The sequence below is a fragment of the Pogona vitticeps genome, chromosome 3, assembly GCF_051106095.1.
Source record: "Pogona vitticeps strain Pit_001003342236 chromosome 3, PviZW2.1, whole genome shotgun sequence".
NCBI classification, from domain to species: domain Eukaryota; kingdom Metazoa; phylum Chordata; class Lepidosauria; order Squamata; family Agamidae; genus Pogona; species Pogona vitticeps.
The window spans coordinates 99,414,056-99,436,791 of record NC_135785.1 but is presented as its reverse complement, the minus strand read 5'-3'; the positions used below and the strand labels follow the sequence as shown (position 1 = coordinate 99,436,791).

The following is a 22,736-nucleotide window of genomic DNA, read 5'->3' as shown; positions in this document are numbered from 1 at the left end:
TCCTTTAACAGTGGGTTTCTGTGGGGAGCACCTGCGATTAATTTAGGAGTTTCCCTCCATGCCTCAGAGTCTTTGAAACTACTCTTTCCTTCCTGTTGTTCCTTTGTTAGTCACCTTCCCTCCATTATGTGCCTTCCGAATAAGACAGATGTGTGGAGAGGTAGCTCCAGATTACAGAAAAGGAAAGAATACAGGCAAGTACTGTTGACTACAAGTCTTTTGTTTCCTTTACCTCTAGACTGATTTTTCCCCTTTTCTAAGAGTGGGGGATGAAATCAGGCAGAATTCCCCATAAATTTCTCTGCATGAAAATGGGAATAGCCAAATTCCAAATCGCCTCAAGAGGTATCTCACCCTATCACAACCCTCCTTCTGGTTAGTGGGAATACAGTCTGCTAGAAGAGCCACATTACTACCCTGTGTGGTTTCAGTAATCACATTTTTATTTCTCTTTAATCAAGTTACATTTTGCCCAGGTGGCAGTTTACAGTCATTACCTCTGGCCCGAAGTCAACAGAGTTACAACCAAAACAATAAACACCTAGCTGCAGTCTTGGCATACAGTATTTGGATAAATACTGTATATTGATGGGACCAGGCCATATAGAAGTCGCTCCCATGTGGTGTGTGTGTTTGTCTGCATTTCAGTCTGTAAACAAAACAAAGGATTGCTGCCAAAACAGCAACCACAGGCCAAGATCCTGTTTCCTTTCTACAACATCTGGTCCAACTTACCATAGGTCTACAGTTCTCTACCAGCAAAAATGAGCCACATTGAACTGAACATAGCCAAGTGCAAAGGGGAGACCTCCTTGACATAGACTTGCAGTTGGGATTTCCATTGTCTGTGATGTCTGCTTTTGCTCTGTATGAAGGGAGCTCATTATGGACTGTAAACGTTAGGTTAAATAGAAGGGAATTTACTGTCATGGATTTCACGCAGAGGGATGTGATGAAAATCACCCTTCAATTACAAATTTAGAAAGCAAACCAAGCAGATGAACTGAAAAAATATCCCCTTTGCCTATCACTCTGCTAGATGGATTTGGCAGGCTCCTTGATCTATTTCCCAGAGGAATATGCAAATATTAAACTGTGGGTAAAACAGTTATTGAGGAATGGAGTTGCAGTAGCATCAGAATGAAATATATTGATAGAAGCTTGGGTGCACGTTTATTATTTTTAGGAGGTCCTGCTCATGTAACCAGGCAGAAGTCTATAAAGAAAAGCTAGTTGTTTTGTTCCCTAGAGGGGAGAAGAGATTATCTTGGCTGCCTTTGCAGTTTGCTTCCTCCATTCTTCCTAATTTGGCTCTCTACTTTGGGGCAGATAACCAGTGTGTGGATTTCTACATGGTGGACAATTTGGCATCCTGGACAGAAAATCAAAATCACGTCCCTTGTGCAACTAAATAAAGAGGAGAAGAGAGGAGAGGAAAGCAACCAGGGACAAAAATGAAAGAAAACATCAAAAGATGGAAGTAGGTGGCATTGTGGTGGTTCTTTTTTTTTGTTTTTCTCTTTCACTATTTTTTTTTATTGTAATCAACCTCTGGCTCAGCAGCCAGATGCCTAAACCACTGGGTTTTTCAGCCAGCTTTGTGAAGTGAGCTGCCTTGATTTTGAATGCACTCAAAATGGAGACTTTGAACATCAGTGCTAACCAGGAAGAGGAAATCCCAGAAGATGAGAAGGGCAATGCATCTAATGATATTTAGCAACAGAATATGACAGTAATGCTCCCCAAAGAAGAAGGAGTCATCACCCAATAGATTGGGCTGGGCCAGGGGAGATGGTGAGATTTGAAAAGTCCAAGGGCCCAACCTGGATCCATTCACAGTGAAGGCTCTTATACACCTTTGCTTGGAAATATATCCCACTGTTGTAGTGGGACTTATTTTTGTGTGTGTGCACTAAATTGTCTTGGGAGTTGCATAAATGAAGAGGGAAAAGAGCCTCTGTTGTGTTTATTTTCTTTCATAACTATGCCTGGTTATGACATAGATCAGTCAGCTTCTTTGGGGGAAAAAAGGGAATTAATGCTTTTATCCTACATTAAAATGCATAGATCCATTTCAATATTTATTAGAATAGTCATTTCACATATCAGAACTTAAGTACTATAGCCAAATAACTGCATATAGTAGGAAGAGGGATAGAAACTTCCCTCTCTCCCATCCCCAATTCCATTTGCCAAGATCTTGCAAATGTTTGTAAATCCAGTTAGGTTTTTCCCCTTATGTCTCACGGCCTGAATGCTCTCTGTGTCTTGACAACTTGTTTGCTTGTTTGCAACATTCCTAGACCACCCATAAGTGCAAAGTTCTCTTGGCAGGTCACAGACTACATAAATTGCAGTGTTTTCTGTTTGAATCCTCAGGGGATCTGCAGTCTGATATTCTTTGGAAAAAAAACATGTCATTGTTCTAAATCTGTTACAATACACCTTGTCTTGGAAACAGAGGAAGCCACTATCAGGGGCAAAGAGCCTTCTTCTTCTTCTTTTAAGGTCTTGAAAACTCTAACTTAAAATCAATCCAGTTTGTGCAGAGAGCTGACCCATGAGCTTGAGAAAAAGTAATACTGACACCAAGTGGAGGGAAGCTGCCAAGCCATCTTGAGTCGCCGGCTCTTGGCACAGCTTTTACGGGAGATTTATCTCCTCCATCTGTTCTTGGAGGCCCTGAGGCAGTGGGGTAAAACAGAGGTGCTGTGAAGAAAAAAAGAAGAAGAATTGAAACAAGGTTGTGGGGCATAATAAATGGGAAATAAACCGCCATTGACAAAGGAGATGCATTATTGGATTGTAAGTGAAGATGAATCTTCTTGATATCCTTTGATTTCAAGGATATGCCCCATATCAGATATGATGGCTCCCTTTACCATTAATCAACAGCATTTAAACCGCCCCACAGCTCATGGTTGTGTCACACAATACGACTGCCCCAGGGATGCTGCACTTTCAGGCTGCAGGTGGGACAAACCAACCAACCAACCCAACAAACAACAACAAACAGATAAACAATAGCCTTTGAAAGGAAAGTCTAGGCCAGAATTCTTCTTCCTAGTTTTTTGTGTCCCTTACACTGTACCAAGCCAGTTCATTTATTTTAAATAACTGAACTGTGCCATCAGATTTTTCAGTTCACAGTTTAAACCAGATACATTACAATAGATACATGAGCTTCCGTTATTAATCTTACACAGAGCTAGACAAGCGATAGATTAAAACTCAGTTACCCATGAACCAATTTATTACAGCTCCAACATCAATAACATTCTTTAATCATATTGATCATGATATTTTGGTCATTTCTGAAAACAAACATCTTTCTCCCCAACCCCTTTTCATAGTTTTCAACAAAGTGTCCATTAAGAAAGAGGGAGATGCAAAATGATGAGAGAGAAGATACTTTAAAAACAAAACTTTATCTGGAATAAGATATAGTGCTTCTTATATGGCTGTATTGGTGTTTATCATGCTCTTTCTAGCATTGATCATTTATAATTTTTTGGAAGGAAAACTATGAATGAAAAGCTAAGCAGCTTTCCTGTCTGCCCTCACTGTGCAATGGAGAAATTGTAATTTATTGTGATATGTGACGCACAACACATAAAAAAAAAACTGCATAGGCCTAGATTCAACGTTGCTTTTCTGCTGGATCCTGCTGCTTGCACCTTCTTCTCTCGCTCTCTCCTATCAAAGCTGGACATCGTCAGGGCTGTCAGGAGGACTGCTGACGACAGACGGGGATATTTGTATTCAGAAACGAATATGAATATCCCCATTCCAGCTGGACCTAATGAGGGTCTAGCCCCAGGACTGGACCGTCCACTCACATGTTCCGACACTGTGAAGGCCCTGCTCTTCCCACCAATGGCACCAGGAGCTCTGCTGTCTCCCTGCTTGGCTGGCCACTCAGCAGCCATGCGGAGAGACTCATCCTCCCGCCCCCTGGCTGGAGTGGCCAGCCGAGCAAGGAGACAGTACCATTGGCAAGAAGAGCGGGACCTTTGCGGCACTGGGGTGTGTGAGTGGACGGGCCAATTTTGCGGGCTGGACCCTCATTAGGTCCAGCTGGGATGGAGATATACAAACTTGTTCATGAACAAAAATATCCCCATCTCTACTGCCGATGTAATTGCTCTAAACATGGGTTTATGTTGCATCCACTCTGGGCTCCCAGATTTCTTCAGCCAGTAAGTTCTTTTTCTCAGTTTCTTTTCCTTGTTTCTTATACTTTGTTTTCCTTGTTTATTTTACCTTTAATTATGAGCTGTGACTATCTATACTTTTCATTTCTTATTATGCCATGAAGTATTCTAGAGACCTGCATTTTATGACTTTTTAGGGTCTTGCTCTTTCTTTGTTAGTACATCCTCACAACATGTCATGTTAAATCCACATCTCAGATGTTTCTTTCTTGTAGTCATCTGTGTTGAAGTCCCTGGTTTCATGCCATACAGTAGAACTGAAAACGCACAGTACAGTATAATGCACAGCTCCCATGAGAATTAGCTCGGCCCTTCCCTGGCCACCCTAAAAACTTGCTTCACACGGCTGGGGAAATCTCCGGGACTGTGTAAGGTTCCGGTGGGAAGACCGACAAAGTCTCAGTTCTGCTAGTATTGGATATAAAGATTGCAAAGGCTGGCTTTACATTGAGGAGGCACCAAAGGGAATCAAACTTCCAACCTCTGGTTCCAGATACCTAAACCACTGAGCTATCCAGCCAGCTTTTCTTTCCCTAGGTCTCACTAAATGATGGCTTTGGTTGTGCCTATGTCCAAACAGAGCCACCTACTACTGATATTTACCACCTGCCAGTCATATTGGATTCCCAAGCCAATTTCATCCTCCTACCTAATAGCTTTCCTAAGTGCAGTGCCTAATTGCAGCATCTCAAGTGACCCTGCAATGATGCAGTATTTTTTAAAAGTTGTTTAGTGTGAAATGCCAAAAACTATATGGAACAGAATGTGTCACATTGCTGAAATAGAGCTGAAAGCCAATATAGCTACCCATACTTTGGGCAGGGGTTTCTTACCCAGGCTTGATCATAGAGTGTTAAGTTATTTACTAGTTGATTTTACTATATATCATCTCCTTCTTCCAGTGAGCTCCAGGCAGCCTTAGTGCTAAACTTGCAACAACGGGGGCGAACGAACAGGAAAACAACCAGGAGGAAAATTTACCACTTTGGAGGTAGTAGAATATGGACAATGGAAAATTAAAATGAGAAAACAACAGAGCATTATGTGTCTGTGGGGGTCACTCCCACAGTACATAGTATAGCATGCATCTAAACTGACACATCCATAAGCGTCCCAGGCCATACCAACCCATAAATACACCCAAGAGAAATAGAGTAGTTAAATCTGAAAATTATGGGGGTTTAAAAAGAAAACAAAACAAAACTTTACCTCTCTAGAGGAGTAAAAAGAGTTGGAATTTCAGTGCGATTCGAGTGAAAGAAATGAGAAGAGGAGAAATGGTTGAATCTTGTAAATTAAACCAGTTATATCAGTGTCAAAACTGTGTACTAGTGCAGTGGTTCCCAACCTTGGGTTTCCAGATGTTCTTGGACTACAACTCCCAGAAATCCTGGCCAGCACAGCTAGTGGTGAAGGCTTCTGGTCCAAGAACATATGGGGACCAAAGGTTGAGTACCATTGTAACTTGGGCAAAGTCAATGATATGTCTGGAAGAACCCATGTTTCTCTGGATGTTCAGGTGCCCCACTGGATCTAGGACCTAATGAGGAGTCCTCTGTTAACCACTCCATTTGTCTTAGTCATAAGCAACTCATTTACCTGGGGTTCATCATTTCCTTCACTCAGTAGGGTTTGGTTCTCAGGGCAATCCAGAAATAACTCCTCGTAGTGCTGGAGAAAACACAGAAGGATGGCATTACACAGCATTTGTTTTTCATGCCCTGAAGGACTGCAGGGAATTCTGGAAAGGGAAACAAAAGGGAAATTGAATGCTATCAACTTTATTTACGGTATTTATTTATTATATTTATTTTTCAAATTTGTATACTGTCACATTAGTGCAATGTACTATTCTGGGCAGTTTACTGCATGATAAAAAGCACTACTTTGTGGCTCTCAAACTGTAGTGCCTGGAATTTTTAACCCCATAATTCATCAGTCCCCTGTGAATTGCTCTCTGCAAATTAATAGGAAGGAACTTGGAAAACAGAAATGTTTGCTGCTAGTTTTAAAAGGAAAGAAATGAGCTGGAAAATGAATGTGTTTGAAATTTTGCAGGTTTCTCCATCTCCATACTGTACATCAGTGGTTCTCAACCTTGGGCCTCCAGATGTTCTTGGACTTCAACTCCCAGAAATCCTGGCCAGCAGAGGTGGTGGTGAAGGCTTCTGGGAGTTGTAGTCCAGGAACATCTGGAGGCCCAAGGTTGGGGACCACTGCTGTACATCACTTCCATAATTAATAATAATAATAATAATAATTTATTGTCATTGTAAGTATATACACATACAACGAAATTCACAGACACCCAGAGACCAGACACATGCACACACATAAAATTCCCAAACACTCCCCACCCACTAAAAGTCCCCCACTAAAAATACAAACATCTACACCGCAGGCCAAGTTACACAGTCCAACTAATTATTCACTACTGGTGGTCTTTAAGCTCATTATTAATTGCAATTATAGCTCTGGGATAAAAACTATTGAGAAAACGTGTGGTCCGAGTCTTAATTGTTCTATATCTTCTGCCAGATGGTAACAGTTCAAAAAAGTTATAAGCAGGATGGGAAGAGTCTCTCAGGATGCTATGTGATTTCCTTAGACAGCGGGATGTGAAGATGTCATCCAGGGTTGGTAGCTGGAGCCTGATGATATTCTGGGCAATTTTAATGGTTCTCTGTAGAGCTTTTTTGTCCGCTACAGAGCTACTCCCAAACCATGCCAGAATGCCATAGGTTAGGACACTCTCAATGGTGCTACGATAGTATGACAGAAGCAAATGCTGAGATAAATTTAACTTGCCGAGCATTCTCAGGAAATACAGCCTCTTCTGTGCCTTCTTCATTAGCATGTTGGCATTTATAGTCCATGAGAGGTCCTCTGAGATGTAAGTACCCAGAAATTTAAAACTACCAACTCTCTCCACTTCCTCACCGTTTATGTACAGTGGTAAATGTACATATCTCTTCCTCCTAAAATCAATTATGAGTTCTTTAGTTTTTTTGATGTTAAGTGTGAGATGATTTTCTTTACACCAAAGTATCAACCTTTGTACTTCCTTTCTATAAGCAGACTCATTGTTCTTATTTATGAGCCCCACCACTGTCGTATCATCCGCAAATTTAATAATTGCATTGGTGTTATACAGTGGGGTGCAATCATGTGTGTACAGGGAATAGAGGAAGGGACTTAGCACGCAGCCCTGGGGAGCTCCTGTACTTAGTACCAGGGTAGAAGAATGGTGAGATCCCATCCTTACTGACTGTGGCCTATCTGTCAGAAAATCCTTTATCCACATGCATATCTCCTGAGGTAATCCCAGGTTGATCATTTTAAAAAACAACCTATTTGGTAGAATGGTATTAAAAGCAGAGCTATAATCCACAAACAACAGCCTCGCATAAGTTCCCTGATGTTCTAAGTGGCTCAATACAGTATGGAGTACAATGGACACAGCATCATCAGTAGATCTATTTTTCCTGTATGCAAATTGCCATGGGTCCAAAGAAGGTGGAAGACTAGCCTTAATGTAATCCAGCACCAATCTCTCAAAACATTTCATAACAACAGATGTTAAAGCTACTGGTCTGTAATCATTGAGAGATACCACAGCTGGCTGCTTGGGGACTGGCACTATAATAGATGTCTTCAGGCAAGTGGGGACTGAACACTGCAACAAGGATAGATTGAAAATATCCGTAAAAACTCCAGCTAATTACAGCCCTTAGAAAACATAGCAGACCAATGGCATTCTTTTTGTGTCTAGGACAGGAACGTCTGATGAGGTAATATTTTGGGGAGACATTCCTCTCGTTAGGAGTGTGGCCAGATCCCCTGATATCATCATTGGGCCCTCAATCTAAACATGGGTTGGGGCTTCTCAGCTCTCAACTTCAAATCTACTTCATCTATAAAATGAATCTGCTTTTCCCAATACTTTCTCCATATCCACTGCCCCAAAGAGGTTTAATTAGCCCCCCGCTTTATTGACTTCTGGAAAGAAATGAGCTCTCACCTATGGAAATACATGCCTGAATATATTTTATATTCTAAACTTCTGTACAACACCTCTTTATATTTTCATCAGCTCATAATTACTCCACCATCAATTATCTCTCACAACCACCATCTATCATGTACGCTGTCTGCTCACTGCCAACAGATTATGTGAGGAACTCATTTGCATGCTGTTAAATCCAGGACAGAGTCTTATCCTTCTATGCTAAAAATCACAAAGCATCAGAGCACTGCCGGAACACAGTGAGAAATCTCAGCATGCATAGTCTGTGCTTCTTACATAACATGACCACCGATGCTGATTTTCACTAATGGAAAATGCAAATGTTAATCGGGGGAAAACATACATTTTTAATGATTTTGTACCCAGTCACTTTCCATTTAATCCTGGCAGTTTTTAAAAAAGCAGTTTGGGTGTCTGGTTTGTCTGCTAACTCATGGAAACCATTATTGGTGTAATTATAAGCGAAATGCAACTTATGGTACAAGAAATACAGTTCACAAAACAGTAGTATACTTTGTAGCTCTGGTGCAGTGCATCCTGCCCCCCCACCCCCCAATCCACATAAAATTCACAAAATAAATCTAAAAATGCCACCATTGTAATTAAGCAATTGTTTAACACACCATACCCCCTACAGGCAGGCAGGCTGAGTAAGTAGTCACAGGAAGAAATAATATCATCATCATCTTCAACTTGGAATTGCAGAGCTGGAAGGGACCCTCTGGATCATCAAGTCCAGCCCCTTACAAGAAGGCACAGTGGGCAATCGAACTCCCAGCCTCTGCCTAAGGCTTTGAGCTATCCAGCAGAAACATATACAGTGGTGCCCCGCATAACGACATTAATCCGTTCCGGATTAATCGTCGCTATGCAGAAACATCGCTAAACGGAATGGAAAAACCCATAGGAATGCGTTAAACTTCGTTTAATGCGTTCCTATGGGGGATAAACTCACCGTTCAGCGATGTTCCTCCATAGGGGCGGCCATTTTTGGTGCCTCTAAAGTGAGGCAGAACAGGGGGGCAGCCATTTTGGAACCGCCGACCAGCTGACCGAAAATGGGGCCTTTGCCATTTTCCCCCAGCTGAGGCGGGAGCTTCAAAGCCCCGCCGCTCAGCTGGGGGAAAATGTCGGCAGTCGGCGGTGGCTTTGGAAGGACCCCAAAGCCACCGCCGACCACCGACATTTGCCTTCCGAGCTCTCAAAGGGCTTTCCCCCTCCCACATTGGAGAAAGCCCTTTGAGAGCTCGGAAGGCTCTCAGCGGCGGGGGGGGGACAGGGTAGGGGGTGTCCAGATGGCTTCCAGGCAAAGCACTGGAAGCCATCCGGAACTCCCCTGCCCCCGCCCCCGCCACTTGGAGCCGCCCTGCACCCGGCCAGCACGTCCGAGAGGCAGTGGAGAAGCCTTCCCCCGAGGCCTCTCGGATGCACTGGCCGTGAAAACGCTGGCCAGCTCGTCCGAGCGGTGGTGGCGGAGCCTTCCCCCTCCTCCCGCCTCTGCCCGACCCACCCTGCACCCTCATCTCCGCCGCCGCCGCTGGGTGTTGGAAGCCGCTTCCAAAGCCCAGCGGCGGCGGCGGAGAAGGGGGTGATGGGTTGGGAGGAGGGCACCTGGGATCCGCCCCCTGGCCGGCTTCCCCTTCCATGGTCGGACTCTCAGGAGTCCGGCCATGGATGGGGTAACCGGCCGGGTGGCAGATCCAAGCCCCTGCCGCCACCACCGCTTGGATCCGCCCCCCGGCCGGTTCCCCTTCCAGCCAGCTTCGCAACCCCCCCCACTGCCCATCAGCTGTTCTTCGGGCTGTCTCTTTGTCCCCACCCATCTCCAGCCCGGGTTGCCGGGGCTGGAGATGGAAGGGGAGAGAGAGGCAGCCCGAAGCTCCAAGGGGTTTGTGAAGCTGCCTTCCCAGCCAGCTTCACAAACCCCTCCCCGCTGCCCATCAGCTGTTCTTCAGGGTTCTTTCTCTCCACCCCTCGAAACACAGCTGATCGGTGGGGCCTTTGTGATGATCGTGGGGAAGCACTTCCCCACAATCATAGCAAAGTGATTTCCCTCCATTTAAAACATCGTAATGTGATTGCTTTTGCGATCGCAAAAAATCAATCGTTATGCAGATTCATCGTTAAACAGGGCACTCGTTAAACGAGGCACCACTGTAATCAGTTTAAAGAAGCCCACTGAACAACAGATGTGGTTTATTCTCTTTGACTTCAGTGTGGACCGAGCAGGATTAACTAGTGAACAAATCATTCTTAATTCTGCCGCCACTTAAAGGTAAAGGTTCCCCTTGACAATTTTTGTCCAGTCGTGTTTGACTCTAGGGGGCGGTGCTCATCCCTGTTTCCAAGCCATAGAGCCAGCGTTTTGTCCGAAGACAGTCTTCTGTGGTCACATGACACAGAACTCTGTTACCTTCCCACCAAGGTGGTCCCTATTTATCTACTTGCATTTGCATGCTTTCGAACCGCTAGGTTGGTGGGAGCTGGGACAAAGTGACAGGAGCTCACTCCATTGCGTGGATTCGATCTTACGACTGCTGGTCTTCTGACCCTGCAGCACAGGCTTCTGCGGTTTAGCCTGCAGCGCCACCACTTACACACCTACAAATACTGATGTGCATGGATACTGATGGGACAGAAAATGGCTAAATGTGTTCTTTTATTGTGGATCTTTGGGGTGAGTTGCAGTAAATCAGCAAGGGTTTATGATGGCCAATTCACAAACAAAAAGAACAGTTAAGAATATGTTTTTGTTGGGAAAATAGCCATATTGCATACACTACCACTGAGGGCCAGCAGGAGGGGGGGGAGTCACAACCTAAATGGTTGCTTTTTGCTACTAACATGATTGTTAACGTTTTCCCCCACCTCTGGGATTGGACCAGCCTATTCTTCGTGTTAGTTGGGTCCCCTTTGTTCTTTGACATCTTTGTCCCTGACCATCTTTTCATTTTGTCTTTTCCCCCTCTGATTGTAACTACAGATGATAATTTTGTGTAAGCTTGCTAGTTTCTATCTAAAGATGCACCCAGAGTGATGATTTTTACTAGCAGAGGTATCAAACTCAATTTCATCTTGGGCCACATCGGCATTACAGTTACCCTCAAAGGGCCGGCTGTATCTGTAAGACTATATAAATGTAAGAATAGAAGTGGGCAATAGCGGGGACTACATTTCCCAAGGTGTTGTATGCTGCTCAAGCAGCTGCACTTTCTGACTCTTTGCTGCTTGGAATGCTGGGATTATTTTTATTTTTTTTTTGTATTTTTATTTTTTATAAGGGATGACAAAAAGGAAAAGGGAATTGGGATTGATGAGGAAGAGGGGAGACAATAACATACTTTCATCCATTCTGTACCTATTGCCATATCAAGATTTTAAATTATTCTATTTACTCTTTTCTGCCTTCTAGATTCAGTTCTCCTTTCAATATGTACTGTTCACAAGCTGCCTGTTGATTCAGTCCACTTGTTAAATAGATCCCATCTTTCTGCTGCCTTTTGCAGGGGATAGTCCTTCATAACTTCTGATAAAATGTCCATTTCGGCTATTTCCCGTATCTTTTCAATAAGATCTTCTTGTTTCGGTACCGTTGATCTTTTCCAATTTTTAGCATATAAAATTCTAGCTGCCGTAACTATGTATATAACTATATAATTCTTTGACTTATCTATATTTTCAGGTATCATACTCAATAAAAACAGTTCTGGGGTTAATGGCACTTTACAGAGCAATATTTGTTCCAACATTACATGTACTCTTTTCCAATATTGTTTCGCTACTCCACATGACCACCACATATGATAATAGCTTCCCACTTGTGATTCACATTTCCAACACTTATTTGATACATCTGTATACATCTTTGACAATTTTTCTGGGGTCATGTGCCATCTATAAAACATCTTATATATATTCTCTTTAAAGTTCACCGATCTTGTAGGCTTTATATTATTTTGCCATATTTTCAGCCATTGATCAATATCAATGTTATGCCCTATATTTTGTGCCCACTTAATCATACATTCCTTAACCATTTCATCTTGCATCTTAATTTCCAACATATAATTATACATTTTCTTAACAGTTTGTTCTTTTGAACCTAATAAAAGTTTGTCAGAAATCGTTTGCTCTAAGTAGAAGCCTTCTATTTTATCTTTTGTATATCTAGATTCTAGCTGTGCTCTAGGCCACCACTCTATATATATATTCTGTGACTCTAGCTCTTCTTTAGACTTTAGTTCACCATCCTTTTTTAATAGATCTTGATATTTTAAAAAGTTTGTTTTTGTCATAAGACTGGGTTGGATAAAGGCCTCTAACGGTGACACCCATACAGGTATTTTGTAATAAATTTGTTGTACAATTTTTCTCCACATTCCCAGTAAAGCTCTTCTTATCATATGTGAATTAAAAAAATTTTGTTCTTTGTCCTTTTTATACCATAAATAGGCATGCCAGCCTAATTTCAAATCATGTCCCTCCAAGCTAAGTAATCTATCATTTTCTAGAGTTATCCATTCTTTTATCCAATCTAGAATACAAGCTCTATAATACAGAACCCAGTCAGGAAGACCAAAACCACCCCTCTGCTTAGCATCTTGCATTGCCTTAATTTTAATTCTTGGTTTTTTACCTTGCCATATAAATCTCATGATTATCTTATTAAATTCTTTGAAAAATGACTGTTTTAATATTATAGGGATTGACTGAAATAAGAATAGGATTTTTGGTAAAATAGTCATTTTAATTGCTGCAATTCTTCCCAACAACGATAGTTGTAATTTGTCCCATTTCTCCAAATTGTTCTGTATCTCCTTCATTAGTTTCATGTAGTTATCTTTGAATAATGTACTTGTCTTTTTTGTAATTTGTATTCCTAAATATCGAATTTTCTTCTCCTCATGAAAGTTCGTCTTCTCTATTAGCTCTTGTCTTTCATGTTCTCTCATGTTTTTGGTAAGTAATTTAGTCTTCTTTTGGTTTATTCTCATTCCTGCCATGTCACCAAAATTTCTTAACGTTGTCATCAGGTCCTCTATTGAATCCAATGGTTCTTCCAATATGATAACTAAATCATCCGCAAAGGCCTGGAGTTTGTAGACTTGACCTTTCACTTTTAATCCTTTCAATTCTTTTTTGTTTCTAATTTGTTCGTTTAGTATTTCCAGAGTCAAAATAAACAGGAGTGGGGAGAGTGGGCACCCCTGTCTAGTACCTTTCTGTATTTGGATTTCTTTTGATAGTTCACCATTGATTTTTACTTTTGCCTTTTGCTCCGTATATATTGCTTTAATTAGTTTCATAAATCTTTCTCCAACCTGCAGTGTTTTCAATGTGTGCATCATAAAATTCCAGTCAAGATTATCAAATGCTTTTTCCGCATCCAAGAATATCATAGCCATCTGTTTCTCCGGGTGTACTTCATAGTATTCCAGGGCATTTAAAACTATCCTTATATTATTCTTCATCTGTCTTTTAGGGAGAAACCCAGACTGATCTTGATGTATCAAGTGGGTTAAAATTCTTTTCAATCTAGTTGCCAGGATAGTCGCATATATTTTGTAGTCCACATTCAACAATGAAATTGGCCTATAATTTTGTATTTCTTTACCTTCCGTGTTTTCCTTATGTATAAGAGAGATTGTTGCTTCAGTCCATGTTGCTGGTATTTTCCCTTCTTCTTCAATGCATTCTAGAAGCTTTTTAAATGGCTGGAGAAGCACCTCTTCCAGTTCTTTGTAATATTCTGCTGGTAGTCCATCTGGGCCTGGTGCTTTCCCATTTTTTTGTTTTTTAAGGGCTTCTGTAATTTCTGCATACGTTATAGGCTCATTTAAGGCCTGAATTTGTTCTTTAGACAATTTCATTTTATTGTGCTTCAACAAATATTCTTCCTGGGCTTCTCTATCCACTTCTTTTTTCTCATATAACTTCCTATAGAAATCTTCAGCAATTTTCTTTATTTCTTCCTGTTTGAATTTTTCTGTTCCCTTTTCGTCTTTCAAGGTTTGGATTATTGTCTTCTCCTTCTCTTTCCTTAATTTGTATGCTAACCATCTTCCTGGTTTATTTGCATTCTCAAAAAAATTTTGCTTTGCAAATTTGAACTTCTTTGCGGTTTCTTCAGTGAGCAATATATTTATCTGATGTTGTGTAAGTTTTATCTTCTCTATAAGTTCTTTGTTTGTTGGGTTTTGTTTCAACTGCCTCTCCTCTATGGCTAATCTACTTTCCAGAGTCGCGTATTTTTTCTGTCTTTCTCTTTTTTGTTTTGCTGCAAATCTTATGGCTATTCCTCTAAAAAAGGCCTTACTTGCCTCCCATATCATAAACATTGAGATATCTGGTCTCATATTCTGTTTAAAGAAAAAGTCCATTTCTTCTTTTGCTTGTTTCTTAAATTTTTCATTTTTTAGATGTAATATATTCAGCTTCCAAGTGAATTCTCTTGTTCTACTTCCTATTTGTAACAAAATTGGGTTATGGTCTGCAAACGTATTCGGTAAGATATGTATTTGTTCCAACTCTTTCATTAGGTTTGTTGATATCCAACATGTATCAATCCTTGACCACGATTTATGCCTGTTAGAGTAGAAAGTATAATCCCTTGTCTTTGGATTACATGTTCTCCATGCATCCACCATATTTAATTCTTCTGCTAATTGTAGGAAATTTCTTGGAATTGTGCTTCTCTTCTTTCTACTAGATTTTTCTGTTTTTGTGTCTAGTTCTCTGTCGAAAACAGCATTATAATCTCCAATTATGCAGTAATGATCATACTCTTTATTTGCCAATTCTCGCTGCAATTGTTTATAAAAGTTTTCTTGATTTCCATTTGGTGCATAAATATTGACTATTAGGAATTTCTTAGATTCTCTTTGGATTTCCACCATTACTATCCTTCCATCCTCTGAGGCAAAAATTAGGGAGGGCTCCCATTCCTTCTTAATAAAGATAGCTACTCCTTTTTTCTTTTTGCTCACGTCTGAAGCCGCAAATAGTTTTCCTAATCTTGGCCATTCTAATAATTTCAAATCCTTTCTTTTCACATGCGTTTCTTGGATGCATATAACATCAGATTTCTGTTTCTGCAGTTGTAGAAAGATCTTTTTTCGCTTTTGGGGTGAGTTTAGGCCGTTTACGTTTACTGATAGAATCTTCAGTTGTTTTCTAGTCATCTTGATTTAAATTACTATCCTTTTGTTTTTTCTTCATCATGCTTCTAGTACATCTTGGCTCTATTGCTTCTTGTTCTTCTGTCTCTGTTTCTGATTCTGCTTGTGATAGTTGGCTTTGTTCCTCTTGAGATCTTTCTTCTGATTCCTTGTTGTCAGTTTTTTTTAGCTTCTTCTCATTTTTTTCTATGAAGTTTTGTGCCTTCATCGGGGATGTTATGTTGTATCTCTGTGTATCAATCCGAAAAAATAGCCCTTCTGGTGTTAGCCATCTATATGAGATTCCATTTTGTTGGAGTAGCTGTGCCAAAGATGCATATTCCTTTCTTCTCTGTCTCACTTGCCATGGGATTTGCTTTAAGACATTAATTTTCTTGTCTTCTATTATCAATTGTTTTTCTTGTGAAGCCCTTAAAACCTTATCCCTGATTGCCTTCTTCGTGAATCTCAAATGTACTTCTTTAGGTAAATTATTTTTTCTAACATATGCTGTACTCACTCTGAAGGCTGCTTCCAGACCTTGGCGGAATTCCGCTACATCCATCTCTATTGCTGGTGCGAGGGCTTCACTCATTACTGTCTCCAAATCCTCAGATCCCTTTTCTGGTACATTTTGGATTCTTAGCATCTTAAGAGCACGTTCCATTTCCAGCATTATTAGCCTGTCCTGGCATTGCCTTTGGTCTCTCTGTATCTGCTGTACACTTTCTTCAGCTTTATCTAGTCTGGTGTCTGTATTTTTCATTTTCCCTTCTATATCTTGTGTTTTAGTTTTGATTTGTGTTACCTGCTCCTTTGTCTCAGTCAATTCTGCCTGTATATACGTCATTTGGTTTGTCATTTCGGTCAATCGTCGATTAATTTGATCAAATCCTGTGGACAGCAGGTTCTGCATAGTGGTCTGCCATTCTTTATCAGACTTTTCTGCTTCCTGAGAGGTTAATTTCCCTAGTGCTGATGTTTGGGCTGGAGAGGTTCCTGGTGTTTGGGATTTGGGGTTGGGGTTTGGTCTCTTTGCAGCCATTATGAAATCAACCCCAGTTCAAAACCTACTATCAACCACCTTCCCTTAACCTTCCCAAATCTTTGCCCAATGTTGTAATGTATATATATCACAGGTTTTTTTAAAAAAAATATATATAAAAAATGGCACTTTAAATTTCAACTTCCATATACCACATCTCTTGAATTGTCCACCAAGTCCTTCTGTGAGGATCCAGGCTCCGTAGAACCCCAAAAGCCCAAGAGTTAATATCGTGGAGAGTTCTAGTGTCCCAGGGGTTTTTAACCAAACGGTTGGATGCGCTAACACAGCAGGGAATTCAAACCATATGCAGCCTCACCCAGATAAAAGGCAATCTTCCGGTATTTCCAACTTCTACTGTTTTTTCCAGAACCAGATTAGTAGAAAAGGATAAGAAGAAGAAACAGAGAAAGGAGGAAAAGAAATCTTGCCTTTCCCACCTCAATATTTCCACAGTTCAGTTTCGTTCTTGCTGCAAAATCTCTGAAGAAAAGGGAAAAAAGCTCCAAAGTCAATTAGATATATAAAATCTGCCAATAATATTCTGCTTTCCTCCAGTAGGTGTCTTCCTCTCCTCACGCACAGTCTATCCAGTTCAATACATTGTACATCCACTTAACAACGGCTTCTCCTTTCAGCAGACAAAGCAAGAGGGAGGGGGGAGTTTTCTCTCCGTAGAAATAAACCTGGTAATGATATTCTGCTTTCCTCCAGTAGGTGTCGTCTGCTCCCCCATACACAGTCTATCTAGCAGAGTCGATTGTACATTGTAAATCCACTTAACAAAGTATGTGGCAGGGGGGGGGAAATTTTCCCCCCACAAAGATAGCATGTCGTCTCAAAGCTTCGGTACTCGATCTGTTATTAAAAGTTCTGTCAAGTACTTTGCCACAGTCAAACAGGATCAGTCCACAATTATTTAGTTCATCAGCAATTCCCAGGCACAGTCTTATTTTTCTGACCTTGGCACGGTCTGGCCAGAGTTAGTTTCGCTTTTAGGCTAGTTCATTAAAATAGGACCGTGCTTCAAAAGATTTGCCGCTTCTAAGCTTTCTTTCGGTCTTATCTCTTTTATCAGTTCGTTAGCTTAAAAGGCTCCAAGTTTTATTTATTATTGTCCATTTTTAACTACAATCATCAGCTCTCCTCTTTCCTCGGAAATTCCGGAGTACTCACTGCTTTTTGTCACCAAAATGGCGCTTCCGTTCCAGCTTGTGCCTCGTGGATCTCTTCAGAGGGAAAAAAGACAGGCCGCCGCCCCTCAATTCTTCCTCCGATGCCCACGTTCGGTCCAGAAGAACTTCTCCTAGCTCTTCCCCCACCCTTTTGATCTCCTAAGGGTGCCAAGCTGGTCGGTTTTCGGCATTCCTCAGGAGCTTCACCCGAGTGCAGCCAAACAGTGCAGTGACAAGCTCCGCCCTCGGAATGCTGGGATTAGAAGTCCCGCTGGGTGGATTCCCAGCATCCTTGTGGAGCATTATGGGTGACTGTGTAAGTGCCTGTGTATTATATACTGCACAGTAGCAGGCAACACTGCAAGGGCCATAAGAAACAGCCCGGTGGGCCAGATTCAGCCCACGGGCCTTTAGTTTGACACATGTGACATAAAGGACTAGATCTGTGTGATGAAGGAGGGATGATGAGAGTGAGCCAAATCTCTTCATGCTTCTCTGTTTTTCTGTCCTGTGCTCTGTTAACTAAAAATAACCAAATTCCTGATATAAAAACATTTTACCAAAAAGAAAATCAATAATTCCCCCCTAAATTAACACTGCTGATAAATCCAGAAGTGGATTTTTATTTAAAAGGGTTCGTGAGTTTGAATTTCTTGCACTGAATATGTGCTGAAGGGTGCCTTGTTCCTTAATTTTTAGTGTTTGCCTGCCTGCCTGGGCGCATATTTTCCAGCTGACTCTGTTAGGTAGACCCCGGGGTCCAGCTGAAGAATGAATGAATGAATGAATGAATGAATGAATATTCAATCATTGTAGACCCTGCAAGCTGAAACTCTATCCCTATCTGATCATAGAACTTTCCCATTTTAAGAAATATAAGCTTCTTATTCTCAAGGCTGAAATATACGCTCAGCAAAAGTCAAGGAGATAAACGATATCCTTTAATATTTTATTTCAAGCTGTTTTATACAGTGGTGCCTTGGCTTATGAACATAATTGTTTCCGGAACTCTGGTCATAACTCAAAATGGTTGTAAGTTGAAGCACTATTTCCCATAGGAATGCATTGAAATGCAATTAATCTGTTATGGCCGAAGAAAAAATCACCAACCCCCCCCCAAAAAAAAACACTGCAAGACCCATCGGAAACATGATTAATCCATTCCGGCTGAAGGGGGGGGGGGAGAAACAAACAAACCATGCAAGACCCTTTGGAAATGCAAAAAAAGCAAAGCAGAAACAAACCATGCAAGACCCTTCAGAAATGCAACAAAAGCAAAGCAAAAAGCAAACAAACCCCCCAAGACCCATCGGAAATGGGGGGAAGCCAAAAAGAAAACAAACCTAGCAAGACCCATTGGAAATGGAGAAAAAAAGCAAACCAAAAAACAAACAAGCCCTGCAAGACCCATCAGAAATCGTGGAAAAAACACCAAAAAACAAGCAAACCCTGCAAGACCCATCACAGCATAGAAACAGAATCCCACCACCCAGCCCAAAATCACACTGCAAAATCCACCCCGAATAGTTTTTTAAAAGTAGAAAGCAGCACCTTACCTTACCAGACAGTCCGAAGCCTCGTCCGATCGCTCACTTTCTAACTGCTGGGGCCAAAGAGCTACAAAGAAGCAGCCGCTTTGCCACCAACAGCAATTTGAATTCCCCACCTTTTCCCCTCTGCCTTTTTCTGGTTGTGACTCGAAGCTCTGGCCACAAGTTGAAGCAAAATTTTGCGTCTGGAGCCGGTCGTAACTCAAAATGGTTATATGTCGGGACATTCGTAAGTCAAGGCACCACTGTATTTGAAAACTCCTTCAAGGAACAACTCCATATAATAAAACTAGCACCTCACAGAGAAAGAAAGGCAAGACCCTTTCTCCTATGCTAGGCATAATATATGCAAAGAGGTTTTCTAGCAGAGAATAGGTATCTGTGATCTAAAACTATGTGGAATGCCATGTGATGAGGAAAATCTTTCTCTTTGATGCTATATCATAATCATAAAAGCCTCTTACCGGAAAAGAGTGGGGCCAAAAATAATGGCTAGGTTTTCCAGAGTCATGTGATTCACATCACTGTACGAGGCCACTTTGAGGAGAAATCTAATAAGGAAATGGAAAAGGCGATAGTGGGCTTTCGGCAAGCTGCTCAATAGCCTTTTTAGACATCTTGTGCATTCTGCAATGTGGTTAATGTTATCTGTGAAGGATTAAATGTTAACAATTAACTGAGGTGGGTGTAGGCTGGCATCAGTTGCCATTATTGCTATCAATAACCCATAGATACTACACAAAAACCTTTCGAGATTGTATGTGTGTGCAAGAGGAATCGCATACGTTGCTGTGGCTTATTTGCACCAGATTGACGAGGTTCCTGGTGTGCTCTGAGTGTGTGTTCAGCAGGACAACTGGGTGCACAACCAGCATGCACCCCACACCTCATCAGGGAGCCATGACTACTTACATGATTCCTCTTGCACACCTGTAGACATCCAGCAGCATTTTGGACACTGATACCAAAGCATATGCCTGGTGTAGCTCTAAAGGGAGACACTCACTGGTTAGAAGGGTAACCAAAAATGGTAAAAGCAAAAGCAAAAGTGACTCAGACATGACTCCCTTTGTGCAACAGTAGAGTCCAGGAGATCTAATGTACACCTGGAATTTTCCTATACTTTATTACCACACGAGGCAATGGGCAAGTTCCCCCTTTGTGTGTTATGCAAAAAAAATGCATGTGGGAGGTGTACAAATTGTTCACACACCTCCTCCTGCAGTTTCCTTGCAACATGCAAATCCATCCTGTGTTTTGTGGGACAAGACAAGGGCAAGGAAAACATCCCTGGGGTGTTAATCAAGCATAACAGAAAGAAACTAGAGGTAGCCAAGGAGAAAGGGGAGGGGAAAAAATGACAATCAATCTTATTTTGAGAGACAAACAGGCATCACACAGCATCACACTTCCTGGAACTGCTCCTTCCTACCTGAAATTTCAGGCAGAATCACATCTTCGTAACTTCCCACATGAGGGAGGAAGCCTTAGTACTGTACACTAGCACGAAAACTAGGTTAGCCTGGAACCCTTTCCCTGATGTTAGCCCTTTCTACAGGGCGCAACTTTCTCCCCTTACCTTTGACTGCATTCAGACATGCAGTTCTCACCTACCATCTGACATGATCAAGTTTCAGGAAGCTGGGCTGAGTACAGTGAGTGAGTACTTTTCCATGTGTAAAATCAACACCAACCTAATGTTAGGATGGATTAAAAAGACAATGTGCAATCATTGTGTGTTGAAAATACAAAAGGAGGGTGAGTGATCCTTGTATTAGACCACTAAAAAATACAGCTCAGATGTGGTTGGAGATACAGACTTGGAAGCAGAGCTAGACACTTAAGTACATGAAGTTCTAAAGAACAGGAGTAAAAATGAAAAAAAAATTGAGGAAAAAATAGTAAAATCAAGAGAGAGAGAGAGAGAGAGAGAGAGAGAGAAATTTAAAGCTTAAGTTGTCACCCATGTAGAGTGTGAGAGCAAGACAGTGTATACAAGCAATTGGTTAAAGAAAAAAATATGTCTTTAAGTGGCAGGATCTCCATGCCATCTCAGAAACGTCTTATAACTGCTGGTGCCCTTTGTATAAAACATCATTCTGTTTGGAGGACTACATTGTTAATTTAACCTCAGCCCCTCTAAGAAAAGCATTTACAGCTCTGCACTTTCGGTGTATGCCAACAGCTACGTATATTAGTAGGAAGATATGAAAATGTTCCTTTTGATCAGAGACTTTGTATATGTGGATCAGGAGAAATTGAAAATATTTCTCATTATTTGTTAAGATGTCTTTTATATGATCACCCCAGGAGCAAATTCCTGGCTGGCATACTTAAAACTTTGTGTGACAGCCCTCCTCTGGCTCAACTCTGCACGCTGTTTGTGGACAGGGATGTATTTACTACCCACCAAGTAGCAAAATTTGCCTTGGCAGCAAAGAAGATTCGTGCCAAGCATCCAAAATCCTAAATCTTTCCTTTTAAGTGTAATTGTGATATGACAGTGCCACATACTGTATGTTTGATGCTGTCATTGATATATTGCGATGACCTATGGTTTTAAGCAATCAACCAATAAAGTAAAGTAAAGTATACAAACTGACACCAATGGTCACAATTTCAGAGCTACTTGAGCACTCTGTTTTTTTACTTTTGCTCAGGTCAAACCATTTTATCCTTGTCATGTACAAACTGGCTTCCAATTACAGAAGTGAACAAAATGCATCAAGTTGAATCACTATTTAGCCATATACAGTATAGAGTGGGACTATGAAATTAACGAGATTTCAATTAAAATTTTAATTAGTCATTTATTTATTTGTGTATTGCTTATATCTCATCCTTCTTCCAGAACTGGGACTCAGAACACTTCACAGTATCATTAATAAATAAGTAAAGACACCGTAAGTTATAAATATTAAAATATTATACTCATAAGTAAGTGGTCTTGCTGATTTTAGTGAGTCTATGCTAAGTATGACAAAATCTACACTCAGACCATTGTCTCATCCAAGTCAATCCTCCTTCTGTTCCAGAAGTGTATGATTTAGAATCTTTCTGAGACATAACAACACATCCAATTGAATGAAAATATGGACCAGGAGCATCCCATCTCCTTGCTTTTACCTTCAAAAGGAGTAAAAATTTCATAGCACAGATTGTTGGGAAAGACAGCAACCGGGAGCTCATTCAGGAAGAGTTTAAGAAGGCTAGCAACAGAATTGACATCTCCTTCATTAACAAGATTCACCTCTTTTCCTTCATCATACTTCTGCTTCAGTGATTTGACTTTGGTTACTGAACCACTGATCCGAAATAGGCCTTTGTGTTTTAGTCCTTAAAAACAAACAAACAGATAGTTAGCGAACTTCTCATATACCAACACCAGACTCAGAGTACAGGTTGGCCTGAAGACCAAACAGCACCATCTACATTGCAGAAGAAGAAGAAGAAGAAGAAGAAGAAGAAGAAGAAGAAGAAGAAGAAGAAGAAGAAGAAGAAGAAGAAGAAGAAGAAGAAGAAGAAGAAGAAGAAGAAGAAGAAGAAGAAGAAAAAAAGAATTATTAGT

The 22,736-nt window shown here is 41.1% G+C and overlaps 1 protein-coding gene and 1 long non-coding RNA gene across 6 annotated transcripts in view; one reads left to right on the top strand and one right to left on the bottom strand.

The window, feature by feature from the left end:
• Positions 1 to 22,728, top strand: LOC140705884 (uncharacterized). Of its 3 annotated transcripts, none has more exons than XR_012085469.2 (3): positions 42 to 194; positions 1,330 to 1,480; positions 22,204 to 22,728. It is a non-coding gene; the product is annotated as an uncharacterized LOC140705884 (long non-coding RNA). The 3 variants fall into 3 exon arrangements; XR_012085468.2 differs by lacking the exon at positions 22,204 to 22,728 and adding an exon at positions 2,509 to 3,013; XR_013543835.1 differs by lacking the exon at positions 22,204 to 22,728 and having other exon boundaries at positions 1 to 194; positions 1,330 to 1,971.
• Positions 2,055 to 22,736, bottom strand: part of LOC110083655 (protein FAM13A) — a 30,442-nt gene continuing 9,760 nt past the window's right edge. The window contains exons 3-6 of one of the 3 annotated variants that reach the window (XR_012085467.2): positions 22,295 to 22,504; positions 19,633 to 19,719; positions 5,814 to 5,955; positions 2,055 to 2,709 (exon numbers count right to left, since the gene is read on the bottom strand). Coding sequence is in view for 2 of the 3 variants with exons in the window: in XM_020802261.3 (XP_020657920.2) it covers positions 2,644 to 2,709; positions 5,814 to 5,955; positions 19,633 to 19,816; positions 22,295 to 22,504 (602 nt within the window). In the remaining variant the exon portion in view is untranslated. Of the gene's footprint in view, positions 2,710 to 5,813; positions 5,956 to 19,632; positions 19,817 to 22,294; positions 22,505 to 22,736 lie in introns of all 3 variants that reach the window. The other 2 variants (XM_020802261.3, XM_072995134.2) reach the window with 2 other exon arrangements.